Source organism: Ahaetulla prasina, chromosome 5 (genome assembly GCF_028640845.1).
Source record: "Ahaetulla prasina isolate Xishuangbanna chromosome 5, ASM2864084v1, whole genome shotgun sequence".
NCBI classification, from domain to species: Eukaryota; Metazoa; Chordata; class Lepidosauria; order Squamata; family Colubridae; genus Ahaetulla; species Ahaetulla prasina.
The window spans coordinates 64,235,638-64,258,118 of NC_080543.1; the positions used below are offsets into that span (position 1 = coordinate 64,235,638).

The 22,481-nt window shown below is 40.8% G+C and overlaps 1 protein-coding gene across 3 annotated transcripts in view; it reads right to left on the reverse strand.

Moving 5' to 3' along the window:
* The window catches only part of USP9X (ubiquitin specific peptidase 9 X-linked), a 144,400-nt gene that overhangs the window by 34,225 nt on the left and 87,694 nt on the right, over positions 1-22,481 (reverse strand). For all 3 annotated transcript variants that reach the window (XM_058184558.1, XM_058184560.1, XM_058184559.1), the window contains 9 exons: positions 21,723-21,818; positions 20,936-21,147; positions 19,890-20,130; positions 19,545-19,694; positions 19,334-19,454; positions 10,082-10,212; positions 8,781-9,059; positions 2,147-2,272; positions 1,802-1,927 (listed from right to left, as the gene is read on the reverse strand). In XM_058184558.1, coding sequence (XP_058040541.1) covers positions 1,802-1,927; positions 2,147-2,272; positions 8,781-9,059; positions 10,082-10,212; positions 19,334-19,454; positions 19,545-19,694; positions 19,890-20,130; positions 20,936-21,147; positions 21,723-21,818 — 1,482 coding nt within the window. The remainder of the gene's footprint in view (positions 1-1,801; positions 1,928-2,146; positions 2,273-8,780; positions 9,060-10,081; positions 10,213-19,333; positions 19,455-19,544; positions 19,695-19,889; positions 20,131-20,935; positions 21,148-21,722; positions 21,819-22,481) is intronic.

The window sequence follows — 22,481 nt, forward strand, 5'->3', positions numbered from 1 at the left end:
GATTTCACAGGAATTCAAATTACACACAAGGGATTGATGGTGATGAAAATTGCACAAGGAATACAACCCTTGTCATGATTGCCTATTTGTGGTTATCTGAATCTAATTTTAGCACTTTGTCAAGAATCAAACATTTTGAGAAGAGGTTTTAATTAATTATCTGGAGTTTATGCTTATTAGATGAATCAGTTTCTCAAAGGAATACCTTCTTTCCACAACCATTTACATTCAGAGGAGAAATTAACAACACTCTATCCTTAAGCTTTATTACAAAAATTCAAGCCACAGAATTTAGCCTCAATCCACTACAAGCCATACTTCCTTTCTGAAGTTATACAATTATATGATCAAATTATTAATTTAGTTTTACTAAAAATAATAAACATTTAAGTCCGATTATGTTTATTTTCAGATGTAGCATAGGACATAGATGATACAACAACAGGTAAATATCTGCTTTTAATTAAAATTATTTTAATTAATATTTTACAAAAGTAAAATATTTCTTCCAAATATTTCACAGCATAAAAGAAATCCCACTGGAATACATGAATGTCACTGAAATATGCATATAAATACAGATTTTATGTGCATTTACAGCAGATATGTCAAACTCAAGGCCTGTGGGCCAGATCTGGCCTGTGATGGGTTTAAATCTGGCCCATGGGGTCACCCTGGAAATGGTGAGAAGCAGCCCCGCTGTGTCAGCCCACCCCACCCCTCCCAAGCACTCCCCCTGGATGTGTGCACAGGAGATAGTGAGCGTGTGGGGGCTGGTGGTGCCCAGCAGCAGCTGCAGCTCGTTGGCCCCTTAGCCACTCATTGGGCAGTAGCAATACCAGCTGGATGAGCTGGGATGACCAATAAGCCGCACTCAGCCCTGCTCCAAGTGCACCACATTTGTGCATGGTCAATGTTAACCGGGCACTCAGATCCTCCTCTGAGCGTGCCTCCTCTCTACTTGGACTGTGACATTCCATCGGCCCCATGCTCTAGGGTGCGGGGTGCACCAGTCCTTCTCCATGGGGTGGTTCATGCATCACTATGCACCTGCCTCTCAGAGGGTGCGAGTTTTCTCTAGCGTGACAGTGAGAGACAGTCCCAGCGAAGTGGCACCATCTCAGAGAGATCCCAGAGTGAGTGACCACTGTGAACACTTGGCTTGTGCCACCCTCCCATCCCCCCATCCGTGGATTTGACTTTTGTCCCACGGACCCAGTGGGAATAGTCTTGCAAAGACTACTGCCACTAGTAAGGATTGCTTATATGAGAGAAAGATAAATAGAGAACATGCCTCTTGGCCTTACAATTACAAGGTAACCATAGAGCACAACCACACCACTGACTCTATCTTTTTTATAAAGTTATACAATAGCTATCACATTCCAAATCTAAAAAGTAGGTGGAAATTGCAAATAAAAAACGCTGAAGGAATGTAGTTACACAAATTAGATTTAACATAGGTTTAACAATCAGAAAAGATGTTTGGAGCCTGGAACATGGAAAGTACTACTGCAGACAAGAGATTCAATTAGTAAGCCCCCCTTTAGGCCTCGCGTCCGGGGGACAGTGAGGCTCTTCTGGTGGACGAGGCTTTGCCGCTCACTCTGGTCTCTTCTTCCTCCACTGGAGACCTCCGGATCCCCCTCCCAGCCTTGTCTACTCCCCTTGCTGGTGCTCCTTGACGTGAGCAATAGTAGCAATGTCTACTATTATAAATAGACCACATGAAGTTCAGTTTCTTAGTATGGTTCTTCCCATTAAAACCAATTAAAACTGAATGCTGGTTCAGCTTTCTTACCTTTTCATAAATTTTACTAATATCTTCATTTGAGCTGAATACCAGTTGTACTGATCCACATCCAGAAGCCCATACTATTTTTTGCACTGCTCTAATAACACAAATATCAGGAATAAACTTTGAAGCCTAAAAACCGAAACAGACAAATATAATAAGTAATTACCATTTTACCAGTACCATTACATTAAGTATGTATTTAAAAATGAATCCATGCTACAATAGTCCATAGTCTTGCATCAGACACACAGAAACACAATTTAGTTACCTAGCTGAATCATCTACTGCAGCCACTCCCAGTCTTCAAGCCAAAGACTTCGGAAGTGCTCAATATTTAACCATACTAACCTCGTCAGATATTTGCTGTGCAAGGCGTATTGCTACATTTCTTAACATGCACTCTGAAGTTGGATTGGGAATGTTCTGCAGAGCAGTTTGCAACACCACTGCCTGGTCATGAGTCGCTTGGTTGATCTGCAACAATTTATTTTCAGTATTATTAAATGGATAATACATTCTGTCCAACAATAAAACTATATTCAGAACATTGTTTTCATTGGTTTTATGCAAATACAACCAAAAATATTAATATGAATGTTTAGTTATCATTATAATGAAGTTTATTAAAATAGTACTGATAATTTCTCCATGACAGATTTCATCTCATACAAACTTTCAATATCATATAAATCTTAATGCAACTGAAAAAGTCATGTCACTTTTTTCAGTGCTGTTGTAACTTTGAATGGTCACTAAATGAACTGCTGTTAAGTCGAGGACTTTCTATATTTCTTTTCCTCCATAAATCCTGAGTTGTTGTCTGTCTGTCTGTCTATTTACAAGTCTATGATGCTCAATGCAAACAAGACATTAAGCAACTTTCAAAATAGTGCAAACTTTGGAATAAAACAAATGTAAAATTTGTAGCATAAACCAAACATGATGTTAAGAAAACCTTTCATGTTCATCATCATTCCAAGAAATCACACTACCAGTAAGCAGCCAATCACTGGATATAAGGGTCAGAACCTATCATTTTATCAGTCCCTTTTAAATAACCAGATCTTAACGGTTTTCCTAAATTCAAGCATAGTTATTGATGATTTGAATGCAGGTCAGATTAAGCTTTATAAATGTTCACTTCTCATTTATGCTATTTACTTATTTACTGTGCTTATATATCAACAACAGCTGGTCTCAGGATATAACTATAATATATAAATTCTGTGATGAAAACTTAAGAGTCTTTTGTTATCAACTGTAAACCATTTTACTGTCCACGCAAGTTCTCATTTCTATTAATTGCTGTTTATGTCCCCCCTCACAAGCCTGTGTAAACAAGGCATTATGAACTCTAGCTGACCAGATTATGGAGGCTGAAGCCAAATACCCCGATTCACTGGCCATTATTATGGGACATCTAAACAAAGCAAACTTAAGGAAAGAGCTACCAAAATACTTTCAGCATGTCAATTGTCCCACTAGAGGCAAGTATACTTTAGACCATTGCTACACAACACTAAAAGATGCTTATCAGTCCTTACCACAAGCAGCTGTGGGACACTCTGATCATTGCATGATTCACTTGTACCTGCTTACAGGCGAAGACTTAAACCACAAAACCAACAATTAAATCAGTGAAAACCTGGACCGAGAAGGCAAAGTTAAAGCTAAGGCCTGCCTTGACTGCACTGATTGGAATGTTTTCAAAAGTACCTCTGCAGACTTAGATGAATTCACAGATACTATAACATCATATGTCAGCTTCTGTGAAGACCTATGTGTACTGACAAGGAACTTGCGAATTAATATACAGCAACAACAAATCTTGGTTCACAGCTAAACTTAAGCAGCTACGTCGTTCCAAAGAGGAAGCCTACAGAAAAGGTGATAAAATGTTGTACAATCAGGCCAGAAATGTATTAACAAGGAGATCAGAGCAGCAAAAAGAAGCTACTCTGAAAAGCTAAAGAATCAGTTCTCAACAAATGAACCAGCAAACATGTGGAAAATTCTTAAAAATATCACCGGTTATGGCAAATCTCCTTCCCAGGCTGAAGAAAATCAATAACTGGCAGATGACCTGAATGTGTTTTACTGCAGGTTTGAAAGGAAACTACAGCCACCTATCTCCACAACCCCCATCTCAGACACACCAACAACAGCCAAGCCTCCTACAACTGACTCCATCTCAGATAACACCAACAACCAAATCTCCTACAACTGACCCTATCCCATTGGTTTCACAACCCCTAAGTGATCACAGAAAAGGAAGTGCAAGACCTATTTCACAGACAAAAGCCAGGAAAAGCTCCAGGCCCAGACAAGATAACTCCTTCTTGCTTAAAAGTCTGTCCTGACCAATTGGCCTTCATTTTCACCAGTATCTTCAATAAATCGCTAGAGATGTGTTATGTTCCTTCTTGCTTCAAATGCTCTACCATCATCCCAGTGCTAAAGAAGCCCACCATCAAGGAACTGAATGACTACAGACCAGTTGCTCTAACATCTGTAGTTATGAAAACCTTTGAAAGGCTAGTGCTGTCTCACTTGAAAATCATCATGGATCTGCTGTTAGACCCTCTGCAATTTGCATACCGAGCAAATAGATCAACAGATGATGCTGTTAATATGGCTCTGCACTACATTCTACATCATCTTGAATCTCCAAAGACATACGCGAGGGTCTGCTTTGTAGACTTTAGTTCAGCATTTAATACCATCATTCCAGACACTCTTCTAATTAAGCTAAACCAGCTACAGGTACTGGAACAGACTTGTAAGTGGATCACAAGCTTCCTAACAAACAGGAAGCAGCAGGTGAAGCTAAGCAGAATCACGTCAGATACCTGTACAATTAGCACAGGGGCCCCCCAAGACTGTGTGCTCTCTCCACTTCTCTTCTCTCTCTATATCAATGACTGCATCTCCAACGATCCATCTGTTAAACTACTGAAGTTCGCAGATGATACTACAGTGATTGGTCTCATTTGAGACAATGATGAATCCGCATACAGACAGGAGGTTGAACAACTTAAGTCTCATGGTGCGACCAGAACAATCTGGAACTGAATACACTCAAAACTGTAGAAATGATGGTGGACTTTAGGAGAACCCCTCCCATACTACCACCTCTTACAATACTAGACAACACAGTATCAACAGTAGAGTTTTTCAACTTTCTAGGTTGTACCATATTGCACCATCTAAAATGGACACCCAACATCAAAAATATCATCAAAAAAAGACAACAAAGAATGTTCTTTCTGCGCCAACTCAGGAAGCTCAAACTGCCCAAGGAGCTGCTGACCCAGTTCTACAGAGGAATTATTGAGTCTGTCATCTGCACCTCTATAACTGTCTGGTTTGGTTCTGCAACCCAACAAGACTGACACAGACTTCAGAAGATAATTAGAACTGCAGAAAAAATAATTACTAACAACCTGCCTTCCATTGAGGACCTGTATACTGCACGAGTCAAAGAGCGCTGTGAAAATATTTACAGACCCCTCACATCCCGGACATCATCATCATCATCATCATCATCATCATCATCATCATCATCATAACAATAACAATAATAATAATAATCTAATTTTTATACCGCCCTTCTCCCGAAGGACTCAGGGCGGTGAACAGGCAGATAAAATAATACAATACATTACAATAAAAACACTATTTAAAAAACTTATTCAATAAAGCCTAAATTTAAAATATAATACAAAATATAAAATAAACCCCAATAAAATCCATATTTAAAAACCCTATTAAGCCAGTCCTGCTCGAAAGAATAGATATGTTTTAAGCTCGCTGCGAAAGGTCCGGAGGTCAGGAAGTTGTCGAAGTCCTGGGGGAAGCTCATTCCAGAGGGTAGGTGCCCGCACAGAGAAGGCTCTCCCCCTGGGGGTCGCCAGCCTACACTGTTTGGCTGACGACACCCTGAGGAGACCCTCTCTATGGGAGCGTACCGGCCGGTGGGAGGCATGTGGTAACAGAAGGCGGTCCCGAAGATATCCCGGTCCTATGCCATGGAGCGCTTTAAAGGTGGTAACCAACACCTTGAAGTGCACTCGGAAAACCACAGGTAGCCAGTGCAGCCTGCGCAGGATCGGTGTTATATGGGAGCCAAGAGGGGCTCCCTCTATCACCCGCGCGGCTGCATTCTGAACTAACTGAAGTCTCCGGGTGCACCTCAAGGGGAGCCCTATGTAGAGAGCGTTACAGTAGTCCAGGCGAGAAGTGACGAGGGCGTGAGTGACCGTGCATAAGGCATCCCGGTCTAGAAAGGGGCGCAACTGGCGGACCAGGCGAACCTGGTAAAAAGCTCTCCTGGAGACGGTCGCCAAGTGATCTTCAAAAGACAACCGTCCATCCAGGAGAACCCCCAGATTGCGCCCCCAGATTGATTGGGGCCAATGATTCGCCACCAACAGTCAGCCGCAGTTGCAGCTGACTGTACCGGGATGCCGGCATCCACAGCCACTCAGTCTTGGAGGGGTTGAGCTTGAGCCTGTTTCTCCCCATCCAGACCCGTACGGCCTCCAAACACCGAGACAACACTTCAACAGCTACATTGGGTTGGTTAGGGGTGGAAATGTACAGCTGGGTGTCATCCGCGTACAGTTGATAACTCACCCCAAAACCACTGATGACCTCGCCCAGCGGCTTCATATAGATGTTGAACAGGAGAGGCGAGAGAACCGACCCCTGCGGCACCCCACAAAGGAGGCGCCTTGAGGTCGACCTCTGCCCCCCTGCCAACACCGTCTGCGATCGGTCGGAGAGATAGGATGAGAACCACCGAAACACGGTGCCTCCCACACCCAATCCCCCCAACCGCCGCAGCAGGATACCATGGTCGATGGTATCAAAAGCCGCTGAGAGATCAAGGAGAACCAGGGCAGAGGAATAACCCCTAACCCGGGCCCTCCAGAGGTCATCCACCAAAGCGACCAAAGCTGTCTCCGTGCTGTACCCGGGTCGGAAACCAGACTGGAACGGGTCTAGATAGACAGATTCATCCAGGTACTGGTAACTGATGTGCCACCACACTCTCAACAACCTTCGCCACAAAGCGAAGGTTGGAGACTGGACGATAGTTACTCAAAACAGCTGGGTCCAGGGAAGGCTTCTTGAGGAGGGGTCTCACCACCGCCTCTTTCAAGGCGGTGGGAACAACACCCTCCCTCAAAGAAGCGTTGACAATCCCCTGGAGCCAGCCTCGTGTAACCTCCCGGGTGGCCAGCACCAACCAGGAGGGACATGGGTCCAATAAACATGTGGTGGCATTCAGCCGCCCCAGCAACCTGTCCATGTCCTCGGGAGCCACAGGGTCAAACTCCTCCCAGATGGTCTCAACAAGACTAGCCTCCGTCACCTCGCCCGAAACTACCCAATTTTGGTCCAAACCGTCCCGAAGCTGAGCGATTTTGTCAAACAGATACCTGCTGAAATCCTCAGCACAACCCTGTAAGGGGTCGTCGCAACCCTCCTGGTGAAGGTTGGGAGCGAGTCACCTTAAACAGGGAGGCTGGGTGGTTCTCTGCTGACGCAATGAGGGTAGAGACATAGACCCGCTTGGCCTCCCTCAATGCCACTAGATAGGTCTGAGTAAAAGACCTAACTAGTGTTCGGTCAGCTTCAAAACGCTGGACCTCCACGCGCTCTCTAGGCATCTTCTCCGGCGTTTCATCTCCCTCAGCTCCTCGGAAAACCAAGGAGCTGGTTGAGACCTACGCTGGGTCAGAAGCCGCAAAGGCATGACACGGTCCAAAGCGCCCACCACGGCCTGTTCCCAGGCCGCAACAAGCTCCTCGGCCGAGTCGTGGGCCAGATCGCCAAGGAGCAGCCCAACCTCCATCAGAAACCTCTCCGGGTCCATCAGTCGCCTGGGACGGAACCAACGTATTGGTCCCGTCTCCCTGCGGTATGGAGCGGCGGTCCGAAAGTCCAGACGAAGGAGAGAGTGGTCTGACCATGACAACGGTTCAATGACTAATTCTCGTACTTCCAGATCACTCAACCACTGTCCAGAGACAAAAATCAGATCCAGTGTGCTTCCCCCGACGTGGGTGGGGCCGTCAATTAATTGGGTCAGGTCCATGGCCGTCATGGAGGCCATGAACTCCCGAGCCACCGTTGACGACACACCGGCTGATGGCAAGTTGAAATCCCCCATGACCATAAGCCTGGGGGTATCAACTGCCATCCCGGCTATCAACTCCAGCAACTCGGGCAGGGCTGTTGCCACGCAGCAAGGAGCCAGGTACGTGATCAACAAGCCCACCTGCGTCCTACGCCCCCACTTCACGTAAAGGGATTCACAGCCGGCTATCTGAGCAACAGTGGCCTCCATCGGCTCCAGACTCTCTCTAATAACCACCGCCACCCCTCCACCCCTACCTTGGGCCCTCGGCTGATGAAATGCCCGGAAACCCGGTGGGCACATCTCCACAAGGGAAACCCCCCCTTCAATGCCCAACCAAGTCTCCGAAATGCCCATAAGGTCCGCAGCCCCCCCCCCCGTATAAGATCATAAATCAGGGGGGCTTTATTAACCATGGATCTTGCATTGCATAACATCAGCCGAAGGTCCAAGCCCTGGGGATACTGGCCACTCGGGGAACGGGAAAAGTCATAAACTGTTTCAACTCCTACCCTCGGAACAACTATAGAGCACTGCACACCAGAACAACTAGACACGAGGACAGTTTTTCCCCGAACGCCATCACTCTGCTAAGCAAATAATTCCCTTAACACTTTCAAACTAGTTACTAAGTCTGCATTACAATTAATCTTCTCATCATTCCTATCACCCATCTCCTCTCACTTATGGCTGTATGACTGTAAACTTGTTGCTGGTATTATTAAGATTTATATTGACTGTTTCCCTATGACTATCATTAACTGTTGTTTTAAATATACCCTTTTTTGTTGTTTAGTTATACAAAAATAAAAAATATACAAAAATAATTATGGTTACCGGTGACATTGGGCTTGTACCCTCTACAACTGGTTGACAAGCTTCTGCCACAGCTCTCACATGGCCATAACCGATTGCAGTCAGCAGTAGCTTTGCTATTTTTAAAGCATTTAGGTAGGCCCCCCTTCTTGTTTCCATATCTGCATTTGGCAAGAAATTATTTCTAGTCAGCATACTCAACACCAGAGGTAAGCCACCACTTTTTAAGAAATTGAACTGAAAGTCAGTAGCATCTTCTCCCAGAGGCAAATTGGCAGGCATTAACAAGGCATAAACTACCTGGAAAATATAGAGAAAAAAATACAAAAATGTCACTTTAATAAAACTGCTTTCAAAACTCAGTCATTAGACAGCAGGATGGTATGATATAGATATATATAATTATTTATATTCATCAGAATAATCTGATAATTCATTAATATGATGATGATAATATCAAGATCCAAAAACTGAATTTGAAAGATTGTGGCATAAACTGCCTGTGATGGTCCCAGTAGTTATTGACACACTGGATGCAGTATGAAAAAAATCTTGGATAGCACTTAGTAAATATGTGATTGACAAAATTTCCATTTGTCAATTGCAAAAGGCAATGCTGCTTGATCTGCACATATACTACACTGATATACTACGACATACTAGTTGGAAAGAATTAATTGCATATGAAGATCAACATTGGCTAAAGAACTGGAAGTCGTGATTTCACATTTTTTATACATAGTAATAATTGTAGGTTTAAGGCCACTCAACTTCCAGAGACCACAGTTTTCCCTATGTTTCTTGTCTAAAAATCCCAAAATTAATAATATAAGGAATACATAAGCCACCACCCCCTCAAATGATATCTACCGTTCCCCAAACTGAAACCCAGTGACATTTCATAACATAAGAAGAAAAACTTTTGGAAAAATATAGTATAAAAATAATACACTTCTGGAAAATGTCTCTCAAAATAATTACAAGCTACTTTATTTCAGTTATTAAAACAATGCCTGAACACCAGAAACATTTTTTTAAAAAAATCAAGATTGGAGTGATACATGTCTTTTTTTTTCTTCTTCCATTCAATTATGTCCAATTCTCAGAAATTACCTGGACAAGTCTGCAGTTTTCTTGGCAAGATTTTCCAAGAAATGGTTTCCCACTTCCTCTTTCCTATGGTTGAGAGAAAGTTCAAGGCCACCCCAGCCAGCTTTATGCCAAAGAGGGACTAAGACTTACGGTTTTCTGATTTCTATCTTGATGCTTTAGCCACTAAACCAAACTGGCTCTATACTTAGCCAAAATAACTCTACACAAACCTCTGTAAGATATAGCACTTGAGAAGCAGAAGGTCCAAAGAACAGAGAATCAAGGGATGGACTAAGGCTGCTGTCACCAAGTTTTGCATGGTCTAAACAGATAGCTCTTAATTTCTCTATAGTAGTATTATCTGAAATACATAAAACAACATTTAAAAATGTTTCTTCCGCTCAAATATTAAGAAAAACATACTGATTTCTCAAAACATCTTTAAAACTTACTTCAAGTAAGTTAAAACTTACTTCAGACATCAAAAATAAAAAACATTTCTGGAACATGTTTTGACTTTATAACACACATTTTTCAGGACTACATGACTACAGTGCTGGCCCAAGAAAACCAGTTTTTAAAGGTATTGCTATCAGATATAACAACTATGCTCATGCCAAAAAGTACTTTTACCTTTTTGGATCTAAGTGCAAATTTCTACTATATAATGTGCTAATTCTGAACTTTAATGAGAATTAAGCAAATAATTGATTATTGTGTAGTAGTATGTTTAGCAGCATACAGTAGACATGAAAAGTCTGCACACTCCTCTTAAAATATTCGGTTTTTGAGATATAAAAAGAAATCAGAGAGAGACAAACCACTTCAGAATTTTTCCACCTTTAATACAACATATAAGCTACACAATTCAATGGAAAAATAAACAAATCTTTCAGGGCAGAAAAATAAAAAAAAAACCTTAAAATAACATGGTTACAATAAATGTGACATCTCAAATTTATATTAAACAGTAACCAGTACACATCTGCCATCAATTAGTGTCTCTGATCAAGCCCATATAAAGTTCAGCTGTTTTATTTATATATATATATATATATATTTTTTAAAACAAACATACAAATAAGCAATACATTTTTCTGAAGAGTATTGACCGAGTCAAAATTTATACAGCTTATAACATAAATATTCCCCAAATATAATTTATATATTTCAATTTCTGCCATAATATTCTTTTGGGAGCGGAACCGGAAGTGTCGTGGCGAGACTGGCTGGAAAATAGCAGGCTCCGTTGAGTCTTGCGAAAATCCAGCCAGACAAACTGCTGTCCGGGGGTCTTTGGACCAGATCTGTCTTGTAGGGACAGTGAAGGAGAGGCACCTCGGAGGACCAAGAGGAACAGACAAGTTCCTTGGAGGTTGGAGGAAACTCTTCAATCCAGCAGCGGGGGTGGCGGCCATTACGACCGCCATGAAGCTGGGGCAACTGGAATAAGATTTGAGTGGGAGCAGCAGATTGATAAAAAACAAGAAATTGTGTCAGAACATATTCAATTGGATAAAGAGGCTAAGAATGAGAAGCAAGAAAACAGCACTGAAGATAAAGACATTGATGATGAAAAATTAAATGACTACATTGGGATAACAATGAAAAAAAGAGAACGGACAGAAGGAAACAACATATTGAAAAGAAGCAAACTAAGAGAAGAAAAGGAAAGGGGAAAAGGCTACAGGAAAATATTTTTAATGATTACACTGGGATTAACAGTGGCAAAAATAGAAAGGATAGGACGAAGCAAGAGAGAAAATAAAAGTGGAAAGGATTAGGCACAAAAAAGTTAAATAATTACACTGAGATCAACAGTGGGGAAATAATAAAAGTAAGAGGAAAAAAGGGGAATAGATTAGATGGGAACTTAGGGCAAACTAGATGAGTAAAGGATTTGAAAGTCAAAGGAAGGATACAGAAGACATAATAATTATAAAAAGAAAAAAAAAGAAAATGAAGAGAATGGGATAAAGGGAGGAAAATTTTAAGAGGTGGATTGCTGGATGGACCAAGAGAAAATGATTAAAAGGAGTAATTAATGAAAAGGAGGAATGGTAACAGGATATATAACTATAGTAATAAGTGAACTGTATTATTATTAATATTTGTGTTTGTAATACGAATTAAATGAATTGTATTAGTGTCAGTATTGTAAAAATTGAATTGTGATATAAATTGAGAAATACAAAAAGAAGGGTTAACAAGACCTTATTATGATGTATTTAGAAGGGGTCAAGACAGGGGTGAAATGCTTCCAGTTCAGACTGGCTCACTCGATCCGGTAGCAATGGTGGCGGGTGGTTCGGAGAACTGGTAGCAAAAATCCTGGCCCCGCCCCCTGCTGAGCAGCGCCATCATCAGAGGTTTTTTTTTAACTTTTAAAAGCATCTTTTCTTCAGCTGAAAACATGCCTTTAAAAGTAAAAAAAACAAAAAACGGCCTTTGATGATCCCGTGGCTCAGCTGGGATCATCAGAACCCTTTAAACTTTTTTTTTAAAACAACCTCTTGGACCCAATCTCCCCTCCCGACTTACCTAATTACTGCTCCTTTCGGGCTCGCTAAACCTTGCTTTCAATCAATGCAATCAGTTGCATCAGTTAGCAACTGAATCTGCCTGCCTGCAAACCATTTCCTCGGTGAGCAACTCAATCTGCCTGCCTCCAATTGGTAAGTAAATGGGGGGAGCTTTAAAAAATAGTTAATTGGAGTTTTATTAAGGAGTTGTTATTATTTAGACAGCAATTTGAAGTTAAGGAAGTTTTAAATTTAGCTGCTTTATCTAAAACAGGGGTCTCCAACCTTAGTAACTTTAAGACTTGTGGACTTCAGCTCCCAGAGTTCCTCAGCCAGCTTTGCTTTGCTTTGCTTTGCTGGCTGAGGAACTCTGTGAGTTGAAGTCCACAAACCTTAAAGTTACTAAGGTTGGAGACCCCTGATCTAAAAAATATAAATAAAATAATATAATAAAATATTTGTGCAGCTTTCTGAGATTTGGTATGTTTCTGTAGTGTTTCACTCTAACTACACAAACATACAAAATATCACAAAGCTGTATGTGGCATTTTGTGTGTGTGTGTGTGTGTGTGTGTGAGCCAGTTGTGTTGTGTTTTGTGTGTGTGTAAAATATGAAAGTTGGTTTTTGAGTTTTTTGTGGCTGTGTGAAGTTCCTGCTGTTGCAGGGGCCATTTTGGGTGAAGTGTAGCTGCTTTTACATTGTGTGTGAGTAAGTTGTGTTGTGTTGCGTATGTGTAAAGTGTGAAAGTTGGTTTTTGGTACCTCTTATTGTTTTGTATACTTTATTATTTTTATTATTTGTTATTGGCCACACCCACCCAGTCATCTGACCACCAAGCCACAGCCACCAATAAGCCACGCCCACAGAACTGATAAGGAAAATTTTTAGATTTCACCCCTGGATTAAGATATGAAATTCAAATGAAATTGAAATTGAGTAAGAAGAAAAAGAAAATGATTAAGAGATTAAGATAATGTTTGTATCTGAAAAAGGTAGTGTGAAAGACAAATCTGAAAAAATATATTGTTTTTGGTAAAATGGTAAAATGATTAATAGGAAATAAGAAATGATAAATTGGTCCACCTTAGAAAATAATTAACATTAAGAGATAAATATGAAATATCAAGCTACAATTTAAAAAAATAGAAACTAAGGATGGAAATGACTGTTTAAATTAAAACGTTTCAATAGAAAAAAGGAAATAAGAGGAAACAAATTGATGATGATTTACAAATGTGGTGATTTTGAGAAATATATGTGATAAATGGAGAAATAATGAAATGAAATAAGACTGAGATTGGAGGTTAGGGTGGATGGTAATATTGATTACGTATTAAATATTAAGTAGAGATGAAAAATAAAAAGTAGAAAGTTCAGCTGTTTTAACAGGATTGTTCTGACATTTACTCAGTTGCCTCTTAAGAGCAAAAAGCCACAGTCTGCTAAGTGCTTACAAAGCATCAAAGGGATCTCATTGTTGGAAGGTAGTCAAAAAAGAAGGGTACAAAAATTTCTAAGGTATTGGCTATAGCAGGGATCCCCAACTTTTTGGACCTCAGGGACCACCAAGTTCATAATTTTAAATCCCGTGGACCACTAATATGAATCCAGTGCGCCGCTTGCTGAAGCGCCATCCCATCACTGGGGTCCTTCAGGCACTCACCCTCCTCTCTCTCTCTCTCTCTCTCTCTCATTCTCTCTCTCTCTTCCCGACTCTTTCCCTCCCCCCTCACTCATTCTATCTCTGATTCCGTCTCTCTCTCATTCTCTTTCATTCTGTCTCTTTCTCTCATTCTCTCATTCTGTCTCTTTCTCTCTCTCTCATTCTCTCTTTTTCATTGTCTTTTTCTCTCTTTTATTCTGTCTCTCTCATTCTGTCTCTTTTTCTCTCTCTCTCATTCTCTCTTTCTCTCGCCCCCCTTTCCCATTCTTTCTCATTCTCTCTCTCTCTCTGATTCTCTCTGTTGTGACTCGTCCTCCCTCCTCTCCTCAGCTGGGCCCCTCCCATCTCCAACCGGGCCTTCTATCAGCCTCCGAGTCTGATAATGAAGATGAACGGCCTGTCATGCCTCCAGCCCCCAGCCCTAGCCCCATGCCTGGAGAGGATTCCAGGAGTGAAAGGACAACCCCCACAAACCTCACTCATACAGCATGTGTTCTTTTGGCTCAGCCTTCAGAGCAGGAAGCCAGCCAGGTGCTGAAATTACTCGGGCCTACTCCCTCTGACCCCTCCCTTTCCCAGATGCTGCCAGCAGATCCAGCTGAAGACAGTTCAGCGTGGGAGGACCCTCGCTTCCAGAGATCTGAGAGGCAACGTCAGCAGAAGGAAGGGTGGAACAGGCCTGGATAAATGCTGAGTCATGAAGCCACACCCCACAGCCTATATAAAGGACCTGCTTTTGGCATTCCAACCTTGAGTCAAGCAAAATCTTATCTAGTTTGCTGATATTGGACTCTTTCGCTGAAGTCACAACTTGGACTCCTGCCTGCCCTGATAAACCTCGAAGGAACTTGGCAAGCTGCAAAGGCTTTGTTGCCAAGTTTCTTACGGACTTCCGTGACTCGTTCGTCGGAGTGGGACACGACACTCTCTCTCTTTCTCTCTCTCTCTCTCCGCCCCCTCTCTCATTCTCTTTCTGGCCAGCCAGTGTCTTGAGGCTGAGAGGAAGTCAAGCATCTCCCTGAGAGACCAAGGTGCACAGAGCACCAACAAAGGCCAGCGAGATCCAGCAAGAGACGAAGCTTCACTCCCGCTCAGGAATATGGAGCAAATCTCCATCCCCCTTCCCAGGTGAGGAGTGACTGGGAAGGGACGGTGAGGGGTGGGGACAGCCACTGGTGGGTTCAGCCAACAGGAAGCTACAGCAGAGGGAAGAAACAACCTGGGGTTCCCAGCATCTGTTGCTTCAGCCCCCCTGCACTGCCACCCCCCTTTGCACTATTACCTCATTCTGGCTGGCAAGGGCTGTGTTGCAAAGTTGCAAGTTGCACAAACCTGACTCTACGGCTGAGATTTACAGCCCCACCATGAGCTGCCTGGCCAATCCCATATTCTATTTATTTATTTATTTATTTATTTATTTATTCGTATTTGTATACCGCCCTATCTCCCGGAGGACTCAGGGCGGTTCACAGGCAAATAAAAACATATATGTACAAATTAAGATAACCATTAAAAAACTTATTCTAAAAGCCAAATTATTAAAAATAGTATAAATAGTAAAACCAATTAAAACCCCTATAAATTTAAAATCTAGTCCAGTCCTGCGCAGATGAATAAATGCGTTTTAAGCTCGCGACGGAAGGTTCGGAGGTCCGGAAGTTGACGAAGTCCTCGGGGGAGTTCGTTCCAGAGGGCGGGAGCCCCCACAGAGAAGGCCCTTCCCCTGGGTGTTGCCAGACGACACTGTCTCGCTGACGGCACCCTGAGGAGTCCCTCTCTGTGAGAGCGCACGGGTCGGTGAGAGGTATTCGGTAGCAGTAGGCGGTCCCGTAGGTAGCCCGGCCCTATGCCATTCTAGAGCTCTAGTCACAAAACTGGCCATTGTTCATCCCAGAGCAGCTCCTCCACCCGGGTGCGCTGTGGACCACCAAAATTTTCTCACGGACCACCAGTGGTTCATGGACCACCAGTTGGTGACCACTGGGCTATAGCATGGACTACAATGAAGACAGTCATCAAGAAGTGGAGAAAACATGGCACAACAGTGACATTACCAAGAACTGGATGTCCCTTAAAAATTCATGAAACAAACAAGAAGAAAACTGGTTTGAGAGATTCCTAAGATGCCTACAGCAAAATTAGTGGAGCTGCAAAAATTTCTAGCAAGTACTGATTGCGTACTACTTGTGACAACAATCTCCCATATTCTTCATATGTCTTACAATAAAAAAACATCCAAGCCCAGCTATATTTTCCAAAATAAAATGTGTTACCTACATCAAACATGTTATGGTCTGATGAATTATGGCCATAATTCCAGGGTGGATAAAAATTGATAATTTAAAAACAAAAACCAAAAAAGGGATTTTTAAAAAATTTAATCAGATTTTTTTTATTTTCTATCAAATTTATCTACATTAATAATTTAGTTTATTCAGCATGAACTGGAGCTTAGTTATGTAGCATGAGGCTGTATATTCTGCAATATTGGGACTGTCGGTGAGTTAACAGCAGGTCAGAGGCAGAGCCATTGTGGGACAGAGATGACAATTGCTCTTTAAAAATTATGACTTAAATCAAGTCTTTTTACTAGTGATTTAAATCTACCCTGCATAATTCCAAAAAATATGTTTGGCACAAAAACAACACTATACATCAAAAGTACATTGCATCCACAGTGAAACAGGGTGGTGGCAGCATTATGCTTTGGGTCTGCTTTTCTTCAGCTAGAATTGGGGCTTTAATCAAGGTGGAGGGAATTATAAACAGTTCCAAATATCAGTCAATTTTGGCACAAAACCTTGAGGCATCTGCTAAAATGCTGAAGATGAATTTCACCTTTCAACATGACAATAACCCAAAGCATACTTCCAAATCAACAAAATAATGGCTTCATTAGAAGAGGAAGATCAAAATTTTGGAATGGACCAGCCGGAGCCCACACTTGAATCCAATTAAAAATCTGTGTGGTGACCTTAAGAAGGCTGTGCACAAGAATGCCTTCAAGGAATTGAGAGGGACAAAACGGATCAAGAGATCTAAAGCACCACTGGTGGAAGACAAGGGTGAACAATTGAATATAGCTAAGAGCTGCTATTAGGCCTACCTCATGGCAATTCAGGTGGTGAAGCATTAAGTACTTCTCTGCACCAACTGCATGTGCATATATCAGCCAGCGACCCTCTTTAAGGTGAGGCATTTCCTCCTGGGAAAGGAGGATACAAAGATCCACCTGAAGGGGTGCAGTGAGGAATTTGCTGATTTTCTGGAAGTCAAAATTGCTTAGCTTTGTTCCCAGTTAGATGCCAGCATGATTGCTGGTCCAGTGGAGGAACCCGGGGCAGGTTTTTGCCCAGTTATGTGGGAATGGTTTGATCCCATTGCTCCTGAGGAAATAGACAGGGAGTATAAGTGCAAGCACTTGTATTTTAGATCCATGCCCCTTTCTGGCTTCTGACAAATTCCCAGGAAGTGACATGTGGGTAGGTTCTGGTGGTGATTAATGCTTCCCTATGAGAAGGGGTGATGCCCCAGCATTTTAAGGAGCCCTTCGATACCATCAAACATGTTATCCTTATTCTCCTTTCATGGGTTGGGAGTGGGGAGATCTGTGTTGTCTTGGTTCACTTCTTTCCTTTGTGGCTGCTCTGAGTTGGTGTTGATAGGAAGCAAGATGTCCAGCTTTCGTTGCTTGCTTTGTGGAGTCCCACAGGGCTAGATACTCCCTTTGCTTCTGTTTAACATCTACATGAAGCCCCTAGGTGAGATCATCCACCAACATGGACCGAGATATCATCATATCATGCTGAAGACACCCAGCTATATGTCTCAGCTCTTCTCTATGGAGCCTCCCTCCCTTTGGAACATCATCCCCACAGAGATTAAATTGCTTCCCACTTTGACACTCTTTCATAAAGCCCTGAAGACCTGGTTTTACCAACAGGCCTAGGGAATCCAAAGTAGGATAGAGCTTATCAAGTGTCTTATCTGATTGATTGTTGTGGTCAGAGGAGTGGGTGATTATTTTTATCGTTTGTATATTAGGTTTTAATTTTTGTAAGCCGCCCTCAGTCACTGAGAGCAGGTGGGCAGCCATATAAATTTAAATATATAAATAAATACATCAACAAATAAATAAGGAAGAGTGAGCAAAGTTTCCCAAGGTGTGCCATGCTGATAGGTTCCTACCCCAAAAGACTGAATGCTGTCATAAAATCAAATTTATTTTTGATTATCTACAAAGGGTTATTTACGGGACCGCCTGCTGCTACCAATAGCATCCCGTGCGCTCCCATAGGGAGTGTCTCCTCAGGGTGCCGTCAGTCAAACAATGTCGACTCGCAACCCCCAGGGGGAGGGCCTTCTCTGTGGGGGCTCCTGCCCTCTGGAATGAGCTGCCTCCGGGGATATGTCAATTCCCTGACCTCCGGACCTTTTGACGCGAGCTAAAGACCTTTTTGTTTCATCGCGCGGGGCTGGCTTAATGTAGTTTTAATGTGGGTTTTATTATAGTTTTAGTCTGTTTCGGCCTAATCGAATTAGGTTTTTAAAATGTTTTTAAATTTTTGTGAAATCTGTTTTTTATTTGGCTGTAAACCGCCCTGAGTCCTTTGGGAGAAGGGGGGTATATAAATTAATTAAATAATTAAATAATTAAATAAATAAATAAATAAAATGTGCTTTAACAAAATATTAGTTTAAAGGTGTGCACACTTATGCAACCATGTTTGTGAGTATTTTTATTTTTCCCCTTTGAAAGATTTCATTTGGATTGCTTATATTAAAGATGGGGAAAAGATCTGAAGTGGTTTATATTGGTCTGATATTTTTACATCTCAAAAACCTTGCATTTTAAAAGGGGTATATAGATTTGATATACCGTATATACTCGAATATAAGCCGATCCGAGTATAAGCCGAGGTCCCCAATTTTACCCCAAAAAACTGGGGTAAACTGGGGACTCGAGTATAAGCCGAGGGTGGGAAATGAGGCAGCTACGTCGTGAAACCCTCCTCCCTCAGCCGAGAAGGCTGGCTCCCCGCCCGCCCTCTCACTGCACCAGCAGGGCTTCCCGCTAATGCAAAAGCCATGAGTTTGCGCCATCCGGTATAATGTGAAAAAGAAGGAAAAAACTCGAGTATAAGCGTATATACTCGAATATAAGCCGAGGGCGTTTTCAGCACAAAAGCGTGCTGAAAACTCGGCTTATATATATATATATATATATATACTTTATGGTCTTTCCATTTGCAAATATATATATTTCAATTGAAAATTACAGAATAAAAAAAATTACCTGGTGGCATTAATTTCATAAGGATACGTGCACCATCTCTAAGGGATGGCATATTTAGACTACTTCCTAGGTCTGCAACTTGCCAAAGAAATGAGATGTATCTAGGATGCAGTGACATAATCTACAATAAAAATAAAAACTTGTTATAAGATGCCAATTTTAAATGTTTGCCTAGCATTATAAATTTAGATACGTGTGTTCTTTTACTTACAACTCCGGGCAAGCAACTTTCAACTTCTGGATTTGGACCATCACTATAATGATTGCCATGGTTACCAGGAGAACCCGTAGAAGAATCAGAGGAACTATCAGGGCTTGAAGGCATATTGGAACTTATCTGTGTAAGCTTTGCTGTAATTAACTGCAGACAGAGTAAAATGCAGATGTAAATTGATAAACTACATCAAGTAGTGAAGCATAACTATTTTTAAAAACTTTTGAATGTATTAAAACACAAGTGCGCAAGTTTACTAATGCATAATTCTATCATTACAGATTATATTTATACCATTATGGGCGCACATTTTACCAGTATATAATTTTTTTTAGTACTTACTGTTTTATCTTTCAGATTCAATTGTCCAATTAATTTCCTATCATCTACGGGATCTACTAGTTCGCCTCCAATAAATAATTCTACTTTGGTATGTGCACTGTTGGCTTTAATACGGTTCAGAATGCAACGTCTGACTGAACCAATAGTATCATTTGTATGAGACCAAACATCCAAATCTTCCACCTGCCGACCTTGGTTTGGAAAACGAACTACTAGAGAGATGTGCTTACCACGAAAAGCTCTGAAAATATAGGGAAATGAAATTCTAGTTAAAACTATGCTGGATATAAGAATGTTAATATGATATTTAACAGTTAATAAATATTTTTATATATTTTTAAAACATTGACAATTTGCTAATAAGAAAATGTGTTTACTTCTGAATTCTTCTGAAAGGGAGGGCTATTTATTTTGTAAGTCAGATTAAAAAATAATATTTTTCTTGCACGTATCCAATATAATATACATGACATTTCTAATTCTGTTGAGCTGCATATACAAACCGTTATATTTAGATAATTGAGAAAATAAGTTGATTAGCATAATCCTAAACATATGTATCCTATTGTAATAGCTATATAAAACTACTAATTTTACTCATAATGTCAGGCCTGGAAGCCCTCTTTTGCATTGGGCCTTCAGGTGTGCCACATTTACTGCTGTTGGAAACTGGGAGGGGGGATTGTATGGAGCAGCGGTGATATATAGTCATAATAACATTTTTTTCTCAGAGAGTCAAGGACATCTTGCCCTACACCTGGAGGGCTGTGACTGGGAGGCATCTCCAGTTGGGATGATGCTTTGATTGGACCACGTGATGGATATGTGGGTGCTGGGCAGGGACTTGGATTTTCTTTTGGGTAGGAAAAACCTGGAAGCTTTCAGATTCGGATTTTCCCAGATGTGACAATATTCTAATAAAATGGAACTTTGAGGAACTTCAAGCCTTGGAATCTTTTTTCGTTGGGGGTATTACCTGCAACCCCGACATATATTTAATTAATAATTCAATCACTGCACCCTAGGAAATTGACTTTTCCACAAACCTTGACATTGGTAGAATTGTTCGTTCTTCATGGTAATCACTGTCACATTCATTTATATACTCTCTTAAAACAGTCAACACTCGCACCATTCTTATTGCTTCTTGTCTTGCACAATTAATACTATCTTTATCTCCATCCAATACACATAAAGTATCATAGGATGCCTTCAAACGATCAAAACAGGACTGAATGAAGTCCTCATGGATAACTACCTGTACAAATGCAAAAAGAGCCATAATTTATCAATTATTCAAAAAAAAAAAAAAAAAAGGAAATAACATGAAAAACAAACAGAAACCTTCAAAAAATTACACGTAGAAGTGCAGGTTTTCCCAATTTTATAATTCAAAAAATTATTTTAAAAGTTCATTAACAAGCCAAACATAATTTACTCTAGTGGTATAAGCACTGCCCCAAATATAAGAAAAATTCATTATAACTGTCAAGTAGTCTGACAGAACGTCAATACTTTATCCCAGTTAACAAAGATTAATGCCAAAATAGCAGGTCTTCACTAGTCGAACTCTTCTTGCCACAGAACATTACATTATTCTAAAATAATAAAAATTATGCACCACCCAAAGTAAGTAAATATATCTGCTATGTCAGAGAACCATTTGGGGTGTGTATGTAATATATTATGAAATATGTAATATATTGTGAAAGCAATATTAAATGTGTATTTATTGTGATTATTTCTACACCGGACTCTGTTGACTATTTACAAAAAAAGGGTTTTACTCCTCTGAAACTGCAACAAAACTAATAAGTTACTGTAATATTTTACCTGATTAACTTGTAATCTTGGACCAAGGTTGGTATAAATCTCCTTCAGCAGATCTATTGCTCGACTGGCAATATCATCATTCCCTTGAATTACAACCTAAACAACATCATAAAGCATGTTAAGCTAAAATTGTACAATTCTTTAATTCTATTTAAAATGATCTAAAATGGCACATGCCCAACTTACAATTTTCTAAATGGAATGTTTTTAAAAACTTTGGAATATCCATACCATTCTACCCATTCTTGAACTGGTATGCCATTTTTCGTATTTAATGCTCCAAATAATAGTAGTTTCTCTTATTCTAGGGGCATTCTGGTTCTATTACAGGTTATTTCATCCAAAATTCAAACCAATTCTGGTTTTTAACTTCTAGAAAATGGCAGACCATATACAAAATGGCTGGAGTAGCATGATACAGAATGCACTGTGGATTTTTCCAGAATATGCTATTATAAAATAATCTAGACTATATCCAGTGTTCTCATAAGAAGCTACAAAGAAACTTTTAGAAAGCCAACTCATTACTTTAAAAGCCAATACCAAGTAAATACTGTAAACATGTTTAACTCTAGGTCTTCTAGATTTGTTAATGGAATAATGTTTTTATTTGTTTACATCTTGTTATGTTGGAATTTCCCAGGCAAGCACAGGTATGAATTTACTATTACCTTAAATAACTGTGGAAGAATAGTTAAGAACAATGGGCACACTTCAAAATTTCTTATTATAAAGATTTATAATAAGATCATTATTATC